At 50.0% G+C, this 16,395-nt stretch overlaps 2 protein-coding genes across 2 annotated transcripts in view; one reads left to right on the top strand and one right to left on the bottom strand.

Moving 5' to 3' along the window:
• Positions 1 to 16,395, top strand: part of SNRPA1 (small nuclear ribonucleoprotein polypeptide A') — an 840,838-nt gene that overhangs the window by 396,242 nt on the left and 428,201 nt on the right. The window lies entirely within an intron of this gene.
• LOC133361043 (double-stranded RNA-specific adenosine deaminase-like) overlaps positions 10,432 to 16,395 on the bottom strand; it is a 59,158-nt gene continuing 53,194 nt past the window's right edge. Inside the window, exons 11-15 of the mRNA XM_061579918.1 lie at positions 15,648 to 15,787; positions 14,744 to 14,926; positions 12,927 to 13,060; positions 12,004 to 12,131; positions 10,432 to 11,116 (exon numbers count right to left, since the gene is read on the bottom strand). Coding sequence (XP_061435902.1) covers positions 10,861 to 11,116; positions 12,004 to 12,131; positions 12,927 to 13,060; positions 14,744 to 14,926; positions 15,648 to 15,787 — 841 coding nt within the window. The 3' untranslated portion in view covers positions 10,432 to 10,860. The remainder of the gene's footprint in view (positions 11,117 to 12,003; positions 12,132 to 12,926; positions 13,061 to 14,743; positions 14,927 to 15,647; positions 15,788 to 16,395) is intronic.

Raw genomic sequence — 16,395 nt, 5'->3', positions numbered from 1 at the left:
CCGGGTACGGGTAAGGAATCAAAACCCGTTTGCGACCTCTGCTGTGGAGGCAGTGCTCAGTGGTGGTGGCGTGGGTGGTGGCGGGAGGTTGGTGGTGGTGCAACGCACGTGGTCTCTGTGACGCAGCGGGATCATGGCTGTTGGTGACGACGATGGTGAATGGTAGCATCTCATCAGGGCTGCAGATGGGCAAGGCGTGGGGGGGTGGGGGCGACACATTACACACAACACGAATCGAAAATATCTCTTACGCGCGCGCGATGCGATGATGCGTGTACACAGAGCATAATAATCGACCAAGAATCGGTGTGGACCGCTGCTCCACCCTCGGGGTGGCGATGCTGCAGGCTCGGCTCTTCGCCGACGGTGGCGAGGCATTGCATGAGCACGTATGGGATAGGGGGGGGGCATTGGTGTGGAGAAATCAAAGTTGCTCGTGTGAAGAACGGTGTGGCCGGATTGTATGAGGGTCCATCAATAAGATTTTTTTAAAAATCCATAATCGAGTTTTTTTTTGTTGGGGTTAGATCGCGTAAATATAAACGTGTCGTTAAACCCGGCACAGCCAATCGGTAAGGTTTGTCACGGAAACAGAACGTGCCAATTCGTTACTAGTTCAGTACTAACCGGTGTGTTGCAGAGTAAACGCACAACATTTACAATCCGAGGATGACGTTTCGCCAATAATTACAACCGGCATCATCAGGCGGCAGCCACATTTGTGGTCGCGAAAGCCTCCGTGTTAAACTGTTCTTTTTAATAAAATACCGGCGTTCCTCGTATTAACGCAAACCTTCGGCCTTCTGCTCCAGAGCGCGAATTTGTAGTTACACAATTCGTCTTTTAGGGACATACTTCGCACTTTCGCTGTGAGTTTCAGTTATGCGCTCGAGAAAAAAAGATTGTAAGATATTTTTCCTAAATAAAAAAATATATTTTCAGTGATTAAAATATTCAATTTAACACTTCGTAGGAGGCTTTCGTGGACCAATATCATCCATAAGAGGTTTGTTTTTGGGGTTAGATCGCGCAAATATGTTTTTGCCTGATGATGCCGGTTGCAATTACTGGCGAAAAGTCGTACTCAGATTGTAAATGTTGTGGATTTACTCTCCAACACACCAGTTAGTTCTGAACTAGTAACGAATTGGCACGTTCGGTTTACCTGACAAACCTTACTGATTGTCTGTCGGCGGGTTTAACGACACGTTTATATTTACGCCATCTAACCCAAAAAAAAGTTACATTTTCAAAAAAGAAAAGTAACAATAGGTTTTACCTTTTCTGACAATAAAATATATTATCACACCATGTTTGTTTCCATGTTCACCATAAGTACTCTGTGGTTAACGCACTTGATTCCTTGCAAAAAAATTATATTTGGTTTTCGAACATCTTAACACTACTCCTGTTTTATTCCCATACAGGTTAAGCAATTTTCCTAAATAATAGGGGGTTTTCCCCTTTTTTCTGGCAACAAAACCGAAGCCTTTGGTACCTCATTTGCCAGTAAAAAATATGATAATTGGTTTTTACCCTTTTATCTGGCAAAAAAAAGGTGTCAGTTTTGTTGCCAGATAAAAGGGTAAAAAAACAATTATCAAAACTGAAGCCTGTTTACAGGGAATCATGTGTGCATTAACCACGGTCAAAATGCAAACAAAAAACACGCTCTGATAATAACGCGTTCGTTCGGAGTGGGCAGGTAGGAACTTGGTTGGACAGCGCATTCGTGCGATCCGTGTTACGCGACGCAAGCTGCGTGGGGGAAGCGCGTCACGTGGTGCTGAGCCCGCCCGAAGCACTCTATGAAATACAAATCGGGGGCTTGGCTATGCACGACAGACAAATAATCCCTGGTGGGCAGTGTGGAACTGTTGTTCCTACCTGTATAATGCATTGTCCTTGAAACTGATTGGTCCACACCAGAGACGGCTTTCTTTTGGGCCTCGTCTCAATTGGCGCTAGACCAGAGGACGCCAAAAGTGTATTTTTTGTTTGCATTTTGACCACAAGGATTGTGGTTAATGCACACATGATTCCTTGTAAAAGGTTTCAGTTTTGTTGCCAGAAAAAAAGGGGAAAACCCCTATTATTATATCTTGGTACTGGCAAAGGAGGTCTAATGATGTAGATGCCTATCCTTATTTTCCATACTTTGATACTGGAAAAAAAGGCGCTTTGATAGTTTTTATTTTATTTCTGACGCCAGCGGCCAGTGTCGCGGACTTGGGTGTCGCTGTCTTAGATCTAGTGGACATTGGTGAAAACTACTGGATGTGTGAAAAAGAGCTTTATAGCTCATCGTATTCCTCCAGTATAAATATTCTGAGATCTGCTGCCTCTGCTTGCATCGTGCGTTACTGCTGCAAGCAGCCCCCACGGAAGCATCCAAAAAGCGCTGACGCTACTCAGTAAGTAAATATTTGTAAGCGGCAATCTTTAAAAAATCTGAATTACGACGTTATTATACTCCTTATTAAGTATTTTTTTCTAATGTTGATAATGTAAAGTATTTCGTGTACACGTATTTTCTAAATCCAGGACTAAAAGAAGTTAAACGATACTTAAAAGTTTTCTTCGGTAACGCATCCCCCCCCTCAGAGCATGCATGTCTATGGGAAGATAGGCTTCAGTTACAGCGCGATTCGAATTACACGCCGTTTTTCAGGAACGCACATGGCGCGTTACGCGAGGGACGCCCGTGTGCATACGTGGTTTACACGCTTTTTATTAACTCACTCCGTCTGTTGTTGTATTCTCAAATCTTGTATCTAAATTTTTACCCACTTCCCAATGTGGTGTCGACTGCAAACTTGGTATACTTATGACATACTGATGACAATACTATATTCTATCATAAAAAACATCTTTTTTTATTTTTAAACACAAATTTTTATATGTTATGTTTCGACTTGGGTCGAATTGTCCACGCTCATACTGACGTTGGCTGTAAATCACCATGGTGCCTTACGTTATGGCAAGCTTCGGGGCCACTTCCTGGAGTCGTGGAGTTCTTCCATTACTAGTACGGTACATTTCATTAAAGCGTGTTTAAAAAAAAAAGTTTAAAGTTTTTTTTTAACTTATTAAATGGAAGCCACGCACTGTGCCACGGAGCTTCTAGCGGTAAACAAGGTACCGTATTTACCGGGTAACACTTCGCGCTACCTTTACCCTACCGGGTAATTCTTATTTGTGTCTTAACTAATTCTTATTTGTGTCTTAACTCGTCATTATTTTTATATATTTTTAGTCAATGTACGGGGCGCACCCCCACCATCGATACATCACGTTGTGACGCACGCTTGCACGCACCATCAACAGAAGGCGAACCGGTTATTAAAAGCAGGGGGACATAGAAAGATGGGGGAACGGGCTCCTTAACTGAGATTCTTAAATACGTTACCGTGTGTATGAATGTTTGGTTAGAAACCCTTTAAATCTGTGCTCTCTCTCGAGATGCCTGTTGTGGAAAATGGGCCGAGTTTTCCCCAATCCTGGCCAGCCGACTCAAAAAACGAAATTAACTAAGCCATCAAAAATAACCACTGTTATGCATTACATAGCTTCGTAACAAACTGGGACCCACGTCTAGCAAGCAGATCATCGTGGTTGGTGCAAGCGACGCCAACTGCTGATCTGCTGTCAAAGCTCAAAACCGGTCCGGAGTTTGCCCGCCGTTGAACGAATGCTGCCGATTCTAGATTTGAAGCTTTCGTGACTGCAAGGATTCATATTCTTAGGTTTTTTTCGGTAAAGTCACGTAAGGTAAAAAACTTAAATTAATGAAAGTAAAATAAAAATAAAATAAAAAATAAAAATCACGACGTTTCGGAGGCAACAGCTATCGTGCTGTGACGGTTCCACCTGAAGACGGAAGCTTGTGTTGCCTCCGAAATGTCGTGATTTTTATTTTACTTTTATTAATTAAAATGTTTTACCTACGTGACTTTACCGAAAAAACCTAAGAATATGAATGCCGTCGAAATTCTTCATTCCCAAGCGGGTCGCGCGGCCGAGGCGATGGGCATATAAACAAACTCTGAAATATTGTTTTTGTATACGTGGAAGGACGGATATGCGAATGAGGTGTCTTCCCCGCTTGATCGTGCCCAAACCTGTCCGTCAAAAACGATCCGGTGAGTGCGACCAAAGGTCGGAGGTCACAAGGCAGGAAAAAGCGCCAGCACCATGAGCAACATTGACACCCGAGGCAACTCTTCACACGCGGAATCTTTGTTGTTTTAATGAATGTAGCGATCACCGGGGAACTCTGGACCGAGCCACAAAAACCGACAAAGCCAGAAGAGTGGCCCCCGAGTTGTGACAAGATGGCAGATTTTGGTTTTCCGCTCTCGCTCGAAGACTGAAAACGAGCGGCACCTCCGGAACTCGGTAAAGCAACGCTGCCGTAACTGTCAAACCTCGGGTAAAGCCGAACGCCGCAGGGTGTATATATCTTTTTTTTTTACCAAAATCCACATCCATGCCAAAGATCATTCCCCTTTTTTTCCCGTCCAGGTGAGCAGATATAAAATATTTATCAGCACGCCACCATTCGCTGAGGGGGGGGGGGGGGGCAAAATAAAAACGTAAAAAGAGTAAAAATAAGTCGTAAAGTTATGACCTGTTAATGCAACGACAACTACGCGTCATAGAGTTTGCTAAACGAAAGCGAAACCGCCGTCTAAATTGTTAAAAAGTATTTTAAAAAAAGCGTGAAACCCGCGCTGAACATTTGAAGCACGCGACAACACACACGCGGAGAAAAATAATAAAAACGACGACGACCCCGGCCACCTTGGCGCGCAAAATCATAAACCTTTAACCCCCTTGTTGCGTTTTGCATTTCACGTTCACGTATCATCGATCGTCCACACCCGCCCGGCGTGCCGCGACCACGAAGAGGTGGAATCGACGAATATACATTTCATAAGGTTTTGTACCTCGGGTAAAAAAAACAATGCAGCTATTTTTCGATTTAAAGCTTTCGTGACTGCAGGGATTCATCTTCTTGGTTCTTTCGGTAAAGTCACGTAGAATGGAAATAAAAAAATAATAAAAAATAATAAAATCATTCTCACGACGTTTCGGCCACAACGCAAGCAGCCGTGCTCAGGTGAACAGGTCTGTCCATTCTACGTGACTTTACCGAAAGAACCAAGAACAACGCAGCTTTTGTGGTCGATGTCAAGCGCCCACTGCACCGTACCCCGTTCATTTCACAGGCTACATCGAAGGAACGGGAAACAGTTCTGTGGACGTCGGCAACGACTACAATAAACGTTTTTTTCTTTATCGAGGTACAGAATCATATGTTTTCCGTCGTTATTCAGCATCCATTCTTACATTTACAAAATATACCGAAGCTGGTACCCTCCCCCCTCCATCTCCCTACCAGTGGGCCTTAGCTGGTAAAATAAAAGTTGGTTTCGTCGTTAGTTTGGTTTTAGTCGGTCGAGCGCCTTCCAAATCGCCATGTTTTCCCCTGCACTCTCGTCACCACTGCACAAATCCGTCCAACATTTCCTCTAATTTGAACTGCAATGCGTGTAGCCCTCGCTGGACAATTTGCAATTTGCGGGCAGCGAGCTGGGAGAGTCGTTGGGTGGCAGTGGCGGACACCCAGGGCTGGCTCCCCAACTAGGCCTCGGCAAGGTAAGGTAAAAGTTAAAAACAACGAGCCTACATTTACCCTACCTTTTACCTCGCCACAATACAATCACTCTACCCTACCTGTTACCCTTTAGCAGGTAAGGTAAAAATCAACGAGCCTACCTTTACCCTACCTTTTACCTTACCACAATACAATCAATGACCCGACCTTTACCCTACCTTTTACCCTTACCCCATACAAACTACCCGATTACAGGGTAATTACTGGGGTACTACTACACATTAACAAGGTTTATACCGGTAAACGGCAGGTAGAGCGCTTTATACATACAGAATACTCTCGATTATTCCAATTTTACACGCTTTCTCTTAACTCACTCTGTTGTTGTATCCTCAAATCTTGTAACTCAATTTTAACCCACTTCCCAATGTGGTATCGACTGCAAACTTGGTATACTTATGTCATACTGATGACGATACTATAAACTATCATAAAAAAAGATATATTTTTAAACATTTTGAAAAAAATGTTACGTTTCGGCTTGGGTCTAATTGTCCACGCTCAACTGACGTTGGCTGTAATTGGCCACGGTCCCGTACGTTATGGCAAGCTTCGGGGCCACTTCCTGGAGTCGTGGAGTTCTGCCATTACTCGTACATTTAATAAAAGCGTGTTTTTAATAAAGTTTTAGTTTTAATATTACTTATTAAATGGAGGCCACGGACTGCGCCACGGATCGTTTAGCGGTAAACAAGGCACCGTATTTACCCTACCGGGCGTTTCTTCCGAGCTACCTTTACCCTACCCTTTACCTTACCCCTTGGCATGTCGACACATTTAACCTTTACCTTTACCCTTTTACCCCGGTAAAAAGGGTAAATTACCTTACCTTGCCGAGGCCTACCCCAACCCACCACCCAACACTCACTCGTGCACATGTTCGTGGCCCTGACGGGAATCGCTAAGCCCTCGGGGATGTTGATAAGAGCCCAGCGGAATCCGCCAGCGACGTACAAAAACCGGCTGAGCTGCTCCCCATTCCACCCCCACCCTCGCACCCAGCTTTTGAAAGCGCGGCTCCTGACTCGAATAACGGGGGGGTCTGCGACGGTCAAAATAGCAAACTTTAAGAGGGTGGCAAAAAAAAAATTACGACTTCAAAAGCTACAACGCGACTCCCGCGTTCGCTGCGTGGTGTCATAGAGCGGACGGTGCACGCCGGATCGTCGGTCGGCGAGTGGCAGAGGTCGCAACCGGGTACCCGATACCCGTACCCTACCCGATACCCGGCTACCCTTACCCGGCCGGGTACGGGTACCCGTTTGCGACCCTGGTGCGGCCGGGTACGGGTAAGGAATCAAAACCCCTTTGCGACCTCTGGCGAGTGGGAGGGAAGCGCCAGTGAACCTACGAGTTACGGTGGCGGAATGTCGCTGCGGGGATGTCACCTTCCTCGCCTGGCGTGCAGGAGGTCGGGGGTTCGATCCCGACCCTGACACCCGCCGCTGCATATTTGGAGTTTGCGTGGTTTCCCAGTGGTTGCGCGGATTTTTTTTCTCTCCGGGTCCTCCGGTTTTTCCCTCCATATTTAAATTGTTTATATTAAGTCGCATCTGAAAAACGCAGCTAATAGCTCAGTCGGCTTTACCTGATTAAATAAAAAAGGCTATTTTCTATGTTTTTAGTGATTTTCTTACCGTTCCTACACCTTGCACCCCTATCGTGTTTTAGTATCGTTTGTTGTTGTCACCTTCTGACTCACCCCAACTCGACGTCTGTGAAAAAGAGCTTCATAGCTCATCGGATTCCTCCACTATAAATGCATATTCTGATTCTGATACCGCTGCGTAGGTTTTTCACCATTGTGCTGTCCAGCTACGCGATGTTTTCTCGGCTTCCACCGCTTCGGTTAATTTCAGTTTCGCGAAGACGCTCCCGTCGGAGCGTGGAGCGAAACGTCGGACATCGTGCCGAAGGGCACCACCGCGGCACAACCGCGAAGGCCTACGCCCGCGGAAAGACGTCGGTCCTTTAAAACTTCCCAAACGAGTCTTCTTGGTTCTTTCGGTAAAGTCACGTAGAAGGGAAATAATAAAATAATAAAAATAAAACATAATAAAATAATTCTCACGACGTTTCGGCCACAACGCAAGCAGCCGTCCTCAGGTGAAGACGTCTGACGCCGTCTCCCCGACAGACCTGGTCTTCACCTGAGGACGGCTGCTTGCGTTGTGGCCGCAACGTCGTGAGAATTATTTTATTATGTTTTATTTTTATTATTTTATTATTTCCCTTCTACGTGACTTTACCGAAAGAACCGAGAAGATGAATCCCTGCAGTCACGAAAGCTTTAAATCGAAATTCCCAAACGAGGTTGAACACGTGAAACGCGTCAGCTGTGCGAGTCCGTGCATGAATGGTGGAAGGTGCGGTAACTATGGCGACGGGCATCCAACTGCTAACAAGTGTCGTCGCCGTTTGGGGATTACGCCGTCGAAAACTGATCGGATCCAGTCGCGCAAAACTTGGCGGCAAACCAGCGCATTTTTTACCTACGTGACTTTTCGGTAAAGTCACGTAGGTAAAACATTAACATTGTGTTGCCTCCGAAACGTCGTGATTTTTATTTTATTTTTATTAATTTTAATGTTTTACCTACGTGACTTTACCGAAAAAACTAAGAGTATGAATCCTTGCAGTCACGAAAGCTTCAAATCTAGAGCCAGCACAGAGAGATCACGTGGAACGCCGTTTTTGTCTCCGACCCCTGCTTGAATACCTCCAAGGACAGAGATTCCTTGGAAAGCATCGCATACACCGTTGTCTGTATAATACAGCTTTGATTCTACAGGTAGGAACAACAGTTCCACACTGCCCACCAGGGATTATTTGTCTGTCTGTCGTGCATAGCCACGCCTTCGATTTGTAATTCATAGAGCGCTTCGGGTGGGCTCTGCACCACGTGACGCGCCGCGTGACGCGGATCGCACGAATGCGCTGTCCAACCAAGTTCCTACCTGCCCACTCCGAAGGAACGCGTTTCCATAACTTGTTTTATGGAAAAAAAAAGGTTTCACCTTCGCAGACCAATTCAAGTCGAGAGATTTCAAAAGCAGGGAACTGTTCAAAAGAGACACCGCATTCTCCGGATTGTAATTAGCATTTTTATGCAAAAAGTTGGGGATTATTTTCTTATAATCCCCGTGGCTGCACAGTAGTGCAGCAGTTAGTATCACCAATGCGGAGAAAAAGGCGGCTGGGTGTGGCGCTGGCCACGTGTGCCGTGTTGGCCTTCATAGGTGCTACTGGCTTACAGCACTTACCCCAAAGGTCAGTTAAGGGGGGATTTTTTGTCTTTGTGACCAGATCTGTGTAACACTCTATTGACACTGGGTGTAAGTTGGGGGTGCGTCTTAAGTTCCGGAACGTCTCATAATGTGGAGAAAACGTTAATTTTGTAATTCCACCTCACACTTGAAGCGTCGTCGCTCACCTTCACCTTACACGCTAAGCCACGCCCATCGCCGACGAGCAGCCAATGATGCAACAGCCTTCCTGCCCGTTTTCCTGTGTCCTCGCACGCCATTGGCCGAGATCGGCGTGCCCTCAACGGGTGTGTCAAGGTTCGAGTCGGGGTAAATGCCGCAGGATGAACTCTAGCACTATGCGTGAAGGATTACGGTTAGCGGTTTACGGTAACAAGGTTGTGTTCACTCCCGAGGCATGCAACGATCCACGCTCCTCGCGAAAAAAGTACGTACAAACTCGTTGGTTCTTAATGTAAAGTCATGTAGATTGAAACACAAGCGATCGAAACGCCGTGATCTATTAATTTTCTACCTATGTGACTTCACCGAAAGAACCAAGGAGTATGGATTCCTGCAGTCACGAAAGCTTAAAATCAAGATTAAGTACGGACAAATGGGGAAATAAGGTGATTTCTGAGCGCGCTCGATTCGACACACGTTTCGCGAGTGCACAAATCCACTTGAACGGACGAACCGTCACATGTATAGTTAGCGCTGGGAGTGGGGGGCAGGGGGGAGGGGTTCAGGGTTAGAGTCAGGGCTATAACCACGCCAGTGCCTTTGAACTCGGGGTGGAGAGGGTGAGGGGTGCAGGGCTCCAATCGGATCAAATCAGGCAACCGAGGCTTCTTGCCGAAGCTCCCAGTCATCGTTCGCTCTGTGGGAGGTCACTCGTTCTCCAATGCTGCCCCCCTCCCTTCCCCCAGCCGGCAGTGCTGTCGGCTCCCAATCCCTGTCCCAAGTCCAGGTTCAATGCCTTCCCCTGCTCCTCTGCCTAGGACTGACTTCCTCTCTCTCTCCCTAAACAATAAATATGCTCACTGTTTTTTGTACGGTGTCTCGAGAGACGCTCACGCCTAAGACGCTGGGCGTGTAAATCCAAATGTGAAATAAAAAATTTGCTTTCGATTTAAAGCTTTCGTGACTGCAGGGATTCATCTTCTTGGTTCTTTCGGTAAAGTCACGTAGAATTATGAAAGCAACATAAAATGAGCGAGTTGACCCTACCACGACGCAAATTTTAAATCTTCTTGGTTCTTTCGGTAAAGTCACGTAGAATGGAAATAATAAAATAATAATAATAAAACATAATAAAATAATTCTCACGACGTTTCGGCCACAACGCAAGCAGCCGTCCTCAGGTGGAGAACAGGTCTGTCGAGAAGACAGCGTCTGTCTTTTCGACAGCCCTGTTCTTCACCTGAGGACGGCTGCTTGCGTTGTGGCCGAAACGTCGTGAGAATTATTTTATTATGTTTTATTTTTATTATTTTATTATTTCCATTCTACGTGACTTTACCGAAAGAACCAAGAAGATTTAAAATTTGAGTCGTGGTACGGTCAACTGGCTCATTTTATGTTGCTTTCATCATTTTGGTCACCCGGCAGGTCACTCTTGCAAATGAAACGATCCTGATCTCTTTGACCTTTCACCCGGCTAAACAATATGAACTTGAGTGCGCACCCAGTATAATCGACAGCTGACTGCGTTGCACTGAACTCTGGACCCGACTCGAACTCTGAACCCCAACTCAAAACTCTGCTTCCTAACCTCTAACCTCCAACCCTAAGTGGGGCAGGTAGGGGGGGCGTGGGGGGGGGCCGGGGTGGGGGTGGGGCAGGTGGACGGCGCTGCACCCTGCCCTACGTGACACGGCTCGTCCCGTCGCTACCGGGCTGCGATCGGGGTCTTCCCACCGCTCGCGCTCTCTCCTATGGATGGACCCCCTCCGTCTCGATGCGGAAGTTCTTCTCCTCCTGGGGCTTGCAGATCCAGCGGCCGTAGCCCAAAGTCTCGAGCCTGCGGAGCAGCAGGCCTTTGGCCTCCTGGTAGTGCAGGCTGGCACGCTTGGCCTGCGCATACGTGTCCAGCGACACGAGCTCGGGTTGGCCCAGGTGGTGGCACGCAGCGTGGAACAGCTGGAAGAGGCGCGCCTTGGAGATGCGTGACACGGCCTGGGAGCCGGTCCTGTGGACACACAGAACACGTGTGGGCGTGTGTGTGCGCGCGTGTACGCGTGTGTGCTTGCGGCACAACTAAAGACATTTGCCCCAACTGTCTGTTAAGATGCCAGTGGTTAGCGAGCTGCGCTATGAACCCTGCCACTCAAGTTTCATTCCCGCTGATGGCCGTCGCTGACAAATATCTGAATCAATCCTGGGCCTCCCCGAAGTCAACTCGGCAGTAAATGAGTACCTGTTGCGGTGTGTTAACATCACCACTCAGGAGACAAAGGCGGCCGGGCATGGTTCTGGCCACCTATCCCCCTCGTGTGCCGTGCCGGCTCTCATAGGTGCTCGCTAACAGCACTTACCCCAAAATTCTGTTAAGGGTATCCAGGGGATCTTGCCTGTGTGAGCAAGAGCACCTACTACGTGTGTGCATGTGTGCGTGCGTGAGAGCGAGCGAGCGTGTGCGCGTATGTGTGCGTGCGTGACTGCGAGTGAGCGACTATGTGTGCGTGCGTGAGAGCGAGCGAGCGTGTGCGCGTATGTGTGCGTGCGTGACTGCGAGTGAGCGACTATGTGTGCGTGCGTGAGAGCGAGCGAGCGTGTGCGCGTATGTGTGCGTGCGTGACTGCGAGTGAGCGACTATGTGTGCGTGCGTGAGAGCGAGCGAGCGAGCGTGTGCGCGTATGTGTGCGTGCGTGACTGCGAGTGAGCGACTATGTGTGCGTGCGTGAGAGCGAGCGAGCGAGCGAGTGAGTGGGCGTGTGCGCATATGTGTGCGTGCGTGACTGCGAGTGAGCGAGTATGTGTGCGTGCGTGAGAGCGTGCGTGCGTGAGAGCGAGCGAGCGAGTGGGCGTGTGCGCGTATGTGTGCGTGACTGCGAATGAGCGAGTGAGCCTGCTTACGCGTTGTTGATCTTGCCGTGCGTGCCATCTAGCACCTCCTCGGGCTGCCCCTCGGCGTTCCACGTGAGCGACGTCTCCTTAGTCTTCCCTGTCTGGCGGCCAGAGTCGTAGCGGCTCACACGACCCAGCTGACAAAGACAAAGACAACCCCCAGACTGTTGAGGCAAGTGCTGTTAGCGAGTAGCACTTATTATGGGGCCGGCACACGGTGGGTTGGCCAGCACCATGCCCGGCCGCCTTTGTCTCCCCAGTGGCGATGATTACACATCGCACCAGGTACTCATTTAAGGCCGAGTCGACCTAGTGGAGGCCCAGGACCAGTTCAGATAATCGTCACTGGTGTTGGCCTTGAACGCGAATCGAATTCGGTTCGCCGGGTTCATAGCGCAGCGGCGCTAACCGTTACACTGTCGCTAATTGTACACACACACGCAAACCCATGCATTCACAGACGCAGTGCCTCACAGCAACAAGGGCCTGGGTTCAATTCCCAGCACACTCATCGTGCAGCAGCAAAAAAACACACACACAGGGCCAGGGCTCGAACTCACGAAACACCAAAACCCAGGGGGCATGAGCCTGGTGCCACCAAAAGACAAAAGGACACACACAAACTCGGCACCAGGCTCGGCATTGCCTGCCCGGCATTGGCGACACGGCCATTATGAAACCCAGAATCAGAATATTTATTGACACTGCTAGGAGGAATCCGATGAGCCGTAAAGCTCTTTTTTCCCCAAAAACATTACAAAAATACGATAGGAGTCCAGAGTTAAGGAATGGCAAAAGTCATATTTTTTTAACGTTTTATTTTACCACGTAAACCCCGCTGGGCCATTAACCCACCGAGCCATTAGCTTCTTTATCGGAAGCAACCTGGCCACAAATGAAAGCTTAACCAAGCGGCTTGTCACGTGCGCTACCGTGGGGTGGTTGAGCCGGTACGCGGGCGGCAGCTGCTGCCCCCACAGGGAGTCTTCCTCCGCCTCGCCGGGGCCACGCTTGTCCAGGCGGCAGCAGACGGCCCGGGACAAGTGGCCGTGGCTGTAGAGGAACCCTGACGGCGGTGGGGGAGGAGAGGGGAGCGAGGGGGAGGAGAGGGAGGCGATGGGGAGTGAATGCACGAGCGCGGCGAGAGCAGTGTTGTGTGCGTGCAGAGAGGAGGTGAGGGGTGGTGGCGGAGCGGTTAGCGCGCTGCGCTACGAATTCGGAAACACGGGTTCGATTCCCACTCACGGTCAACACAAGCGTTGTACCGAGCGTGATAGAGCTCAGGTAGACAGGGGTAAGGGTAGAGTTGTACCGAGCGTGATGGAGATCAGGTAGACAGGGGTAGGGGTAGAGCTGTACCGAGCGTGATGCAGCTCAGGTAGACGGGGGTAGAGCTGTACCGAGCGTGATAGAGCTCAGGTAGACAGGGGTAAGGGTAGAGTTGTAGCGAGCGTGATGGGGCTCAGGTAGACGGGGGTAGGGGTAGAGCTGTACCGAGCGTGATGCAGCTCAGGTAGACGGGGGTAGGGGTAGAGTTGTAGCGAGCGTGATGCAGCTCAGGTAGACAGGGGTAGGGGTAGAGCTGTACCGAGCGTGATGGGGCTCAGGTAGACGGGGGTAGGGGTAGAGCTGCACCGAGCGTGATGGAGCTCAGGTAGACAGGGGTAGGGGTAGAGTTGTACGGAGCGTGATGGGGCTCAGGTAGACGGGGGTAGGGGTAGAGCCGTACCGAGCGTGATGGAGCTCAGGTAGACAGGGGCAGGGGTAGAGTTGTACCGAGCGTGATGGAGCTCAGGTAGACGGGGGTAGGGGTAGAGCTGCACCGAGCGTGATGGAGCTCAGGTAGACAGGGGTAGGGGTAGAGTTGTACCGAGCGTGATGGAGCTCAGGTAGACGGGGGTAGGGGTAGAGCTGTACCGAGCGTGATGGAGCTCAGGTAGACGGGGGTAGGGGTAGAGCTGTACCGAGCGTGATGGAGCTCAGGTAGACGGGGGTAGGGGTAGAGCTGTACCGAGCGTGATGGAGCTCAGGTAGACGGGGGTAGGGGTAGAGTTGTACCGAGCGTGATGGAGCTCAGGTAGACGGGGGTAGGGGTAAAGCTGTACCGAGCGTGATGGAGCTCAGGTAGACGGGGGTAGAGCTGTACCGAGCGTGATGGAACTCAGGTAGACAGGGGTAGGGGTAGAGCCGTACCGAGCGTGATGGAACTCAGGTAGACAGGGGTAGGGGTAGAGCTGTACCGAGCGTGATGGAGCTCAGGTAGACGGGGGTAGAGCTGTACCCAGCGTGATGGAGCTCAGGTAGACAGGGGTAGGGGTAGAGTTGTACCGAGCGTGATGGAGCTCAGGTAGACGGGGGTAGGGGTAGAGCTGTACCGAGCGTGATGGAGCTCAGGTAGACGGGGGTAGGGGTAGAGCTGTACCGAGCGTGATGGAGCTCAGGTAGACAGGGGTAGGGGTAGAGCTGTACCGAGCGTGATGGAGCTCAGGTAGACAGGGGTAGGGGTAGAGTTGTACCGAGCGTGATGGGGCTCAGGTAGACGGGGGTAGGGGTAGAGCTGTACCGAGCGTGATGGAACTCAGGTAGACGGGTAGGGGTAGAGTTGTACCGAGCGTGATGGGGCTCAGGTAGACAGGGGTAGGGGTAGATTCGTACCGAGCGTGATGGAGCTCAGGTAGACGGGGGTAGGGGTAGAGTTGTACCGAGCGTGATGGAACTCAGGTAGACAGGGGTAGGGGTAGATCCGTACCGAGCGTGATGGAGCTCAGGTAGACGGGGTGCAGGAAGTGTGCGAGCAACGCGCCCTGCAGGCCCAGCACGTTCCAGCGCAGGATCTTGTCGCTGCACGACATCGTGCGCAGGCGCTCGCCGCGCTGGATGCCGTCCCAAGTGGGCATCACGTCGCTCGACTCCACGGGAATGGTGCCCTCGCCTGCGCTCACACACGCACACACGCGCGAGGTCGTACACGCGCGCACACACAAAGACAAGACAACCATACCACCGCGCCGTGTAGCCTGTAACAGGACCTTTCCCGGGAACAATGAGGAGTGAGATGCCCCTGTAGTTGTTACAGTCCGTGCGGTCCTCCCCCCACGGCACTGCCTGCCTACCACAGCGTTGCCATCCGGCACCAACGAGGGGGTAGTGGGTTGTTTTTGCCGGACACACACAGGATCACACACAGAAGATCATACACACACAGAAGATAATACACACATACAAGATCATATACTATACACACACAATCATCCACACAGGAGGTCTTGGGATCGATCCCGACCTTGACACGTGTATATTTGGAGTTTGCATATCTCTCTCTCTCCGTGGTTGTGTGCATTTTTCTCCAGATCCTCCGGTTTTTCCCTTCACATTTAGAATGAACACCACGTGTTTTAGAGTATTTGGCTGCGATAAATTTCCACGTGATAATCCACTTCGTTGAGCTACCATTTGTGGCCAGGTCGCTTTTGAGAAAGAGCGACATAGTTCAGCGGGGGCCTTCCCTGCAGCCCTCACAGGAGACAACTGCCATACGATGCCGACCCCTGACCTCTCTCTGCCAATGACACCTCTGCTTAACTCCTACACCCCACCGCGTGACCCCCCCCCACCTCACACGACCCCCGCCCTCGCCATTCCCAACCGCTCACCGTTCTCGATCTTTGTCCGTAGCTTCCCCTGCCTGGCGTTATCGAAGAGGGGGCGGTGCGGCCCCCCGGAGGAGCCCCCCCCGTCGGCTGGCTCGCTGGCCGTCTTGTCGAAGATGGCACCGTCGCCGCCCGGGGCGGTGCTGGGAGGCAGGAGGGGGGGGGGGGTTGGGGTCGGGGGGGGTCAGCGGTTCGCAGCGGGTGGGGGGGGGGCGGGCAACGTCGTTAATCTTTTTAGATTTGAAGCTTTCGTGACTGCAAGGATTCATACTCTTAGGTTTTTGTTGGTAAAGTCACGTAATAATAAAAGTAATAATATTTTATTTCCATTATTACTTTTATTAACTTTTAATTTTATTTTTTACTTACGTGACTTTACCGAAAAAACCTAAGAGTCGTTAATCTTCGCTGAAGTTTTTTTTGTTTCGTGGGGTGGGCGGAACGGGCTATTGGTAGGCCTCGGCAAGGTAAGGCAAAAGGTCAAAAGCAACGAGCCTACCTTTACCCTACCTTTTGCCCTTACCGCATACAAATTACCCAATTACAGGTTAATTACTGGGGTACTACACATGAACAAGGTTTATAACCGGTAAATGCTCGGTAGTGCTTTAATCATATAGAAAATACTCTCGATGATTCAAATTTTAAATGGAGGCCACGGACTGCGCCACAGAGCTTTTAGCGAGCGGTAAACAAGGTATTTACTGGGTAATACTTCGCGCTACCTTTACCCTACTGGGAAATTCTTCCG

This window comes from Lethenteron reissneri, chromosome 1 (assembly GCF_015708825.2).
Source record: "Lethenteron reissneri isolate LAM-NWPU_2019-01 chromosome 1, ASM1570882v1, whole genome shotgun sequence".
Classification (NCBI taxonomy): domain Eukaryota; kingdom Metazoa; phylum Chordata; class Hyperoartia; order Petromyzontiformes; family Petromyzontidae; genus Lethenteron; species Lethenteron reissneri.
Note: the sequence above shows the minus strand (reverse complement) of the source record. Positions and strands in the feature narration are given on the sequence as shown.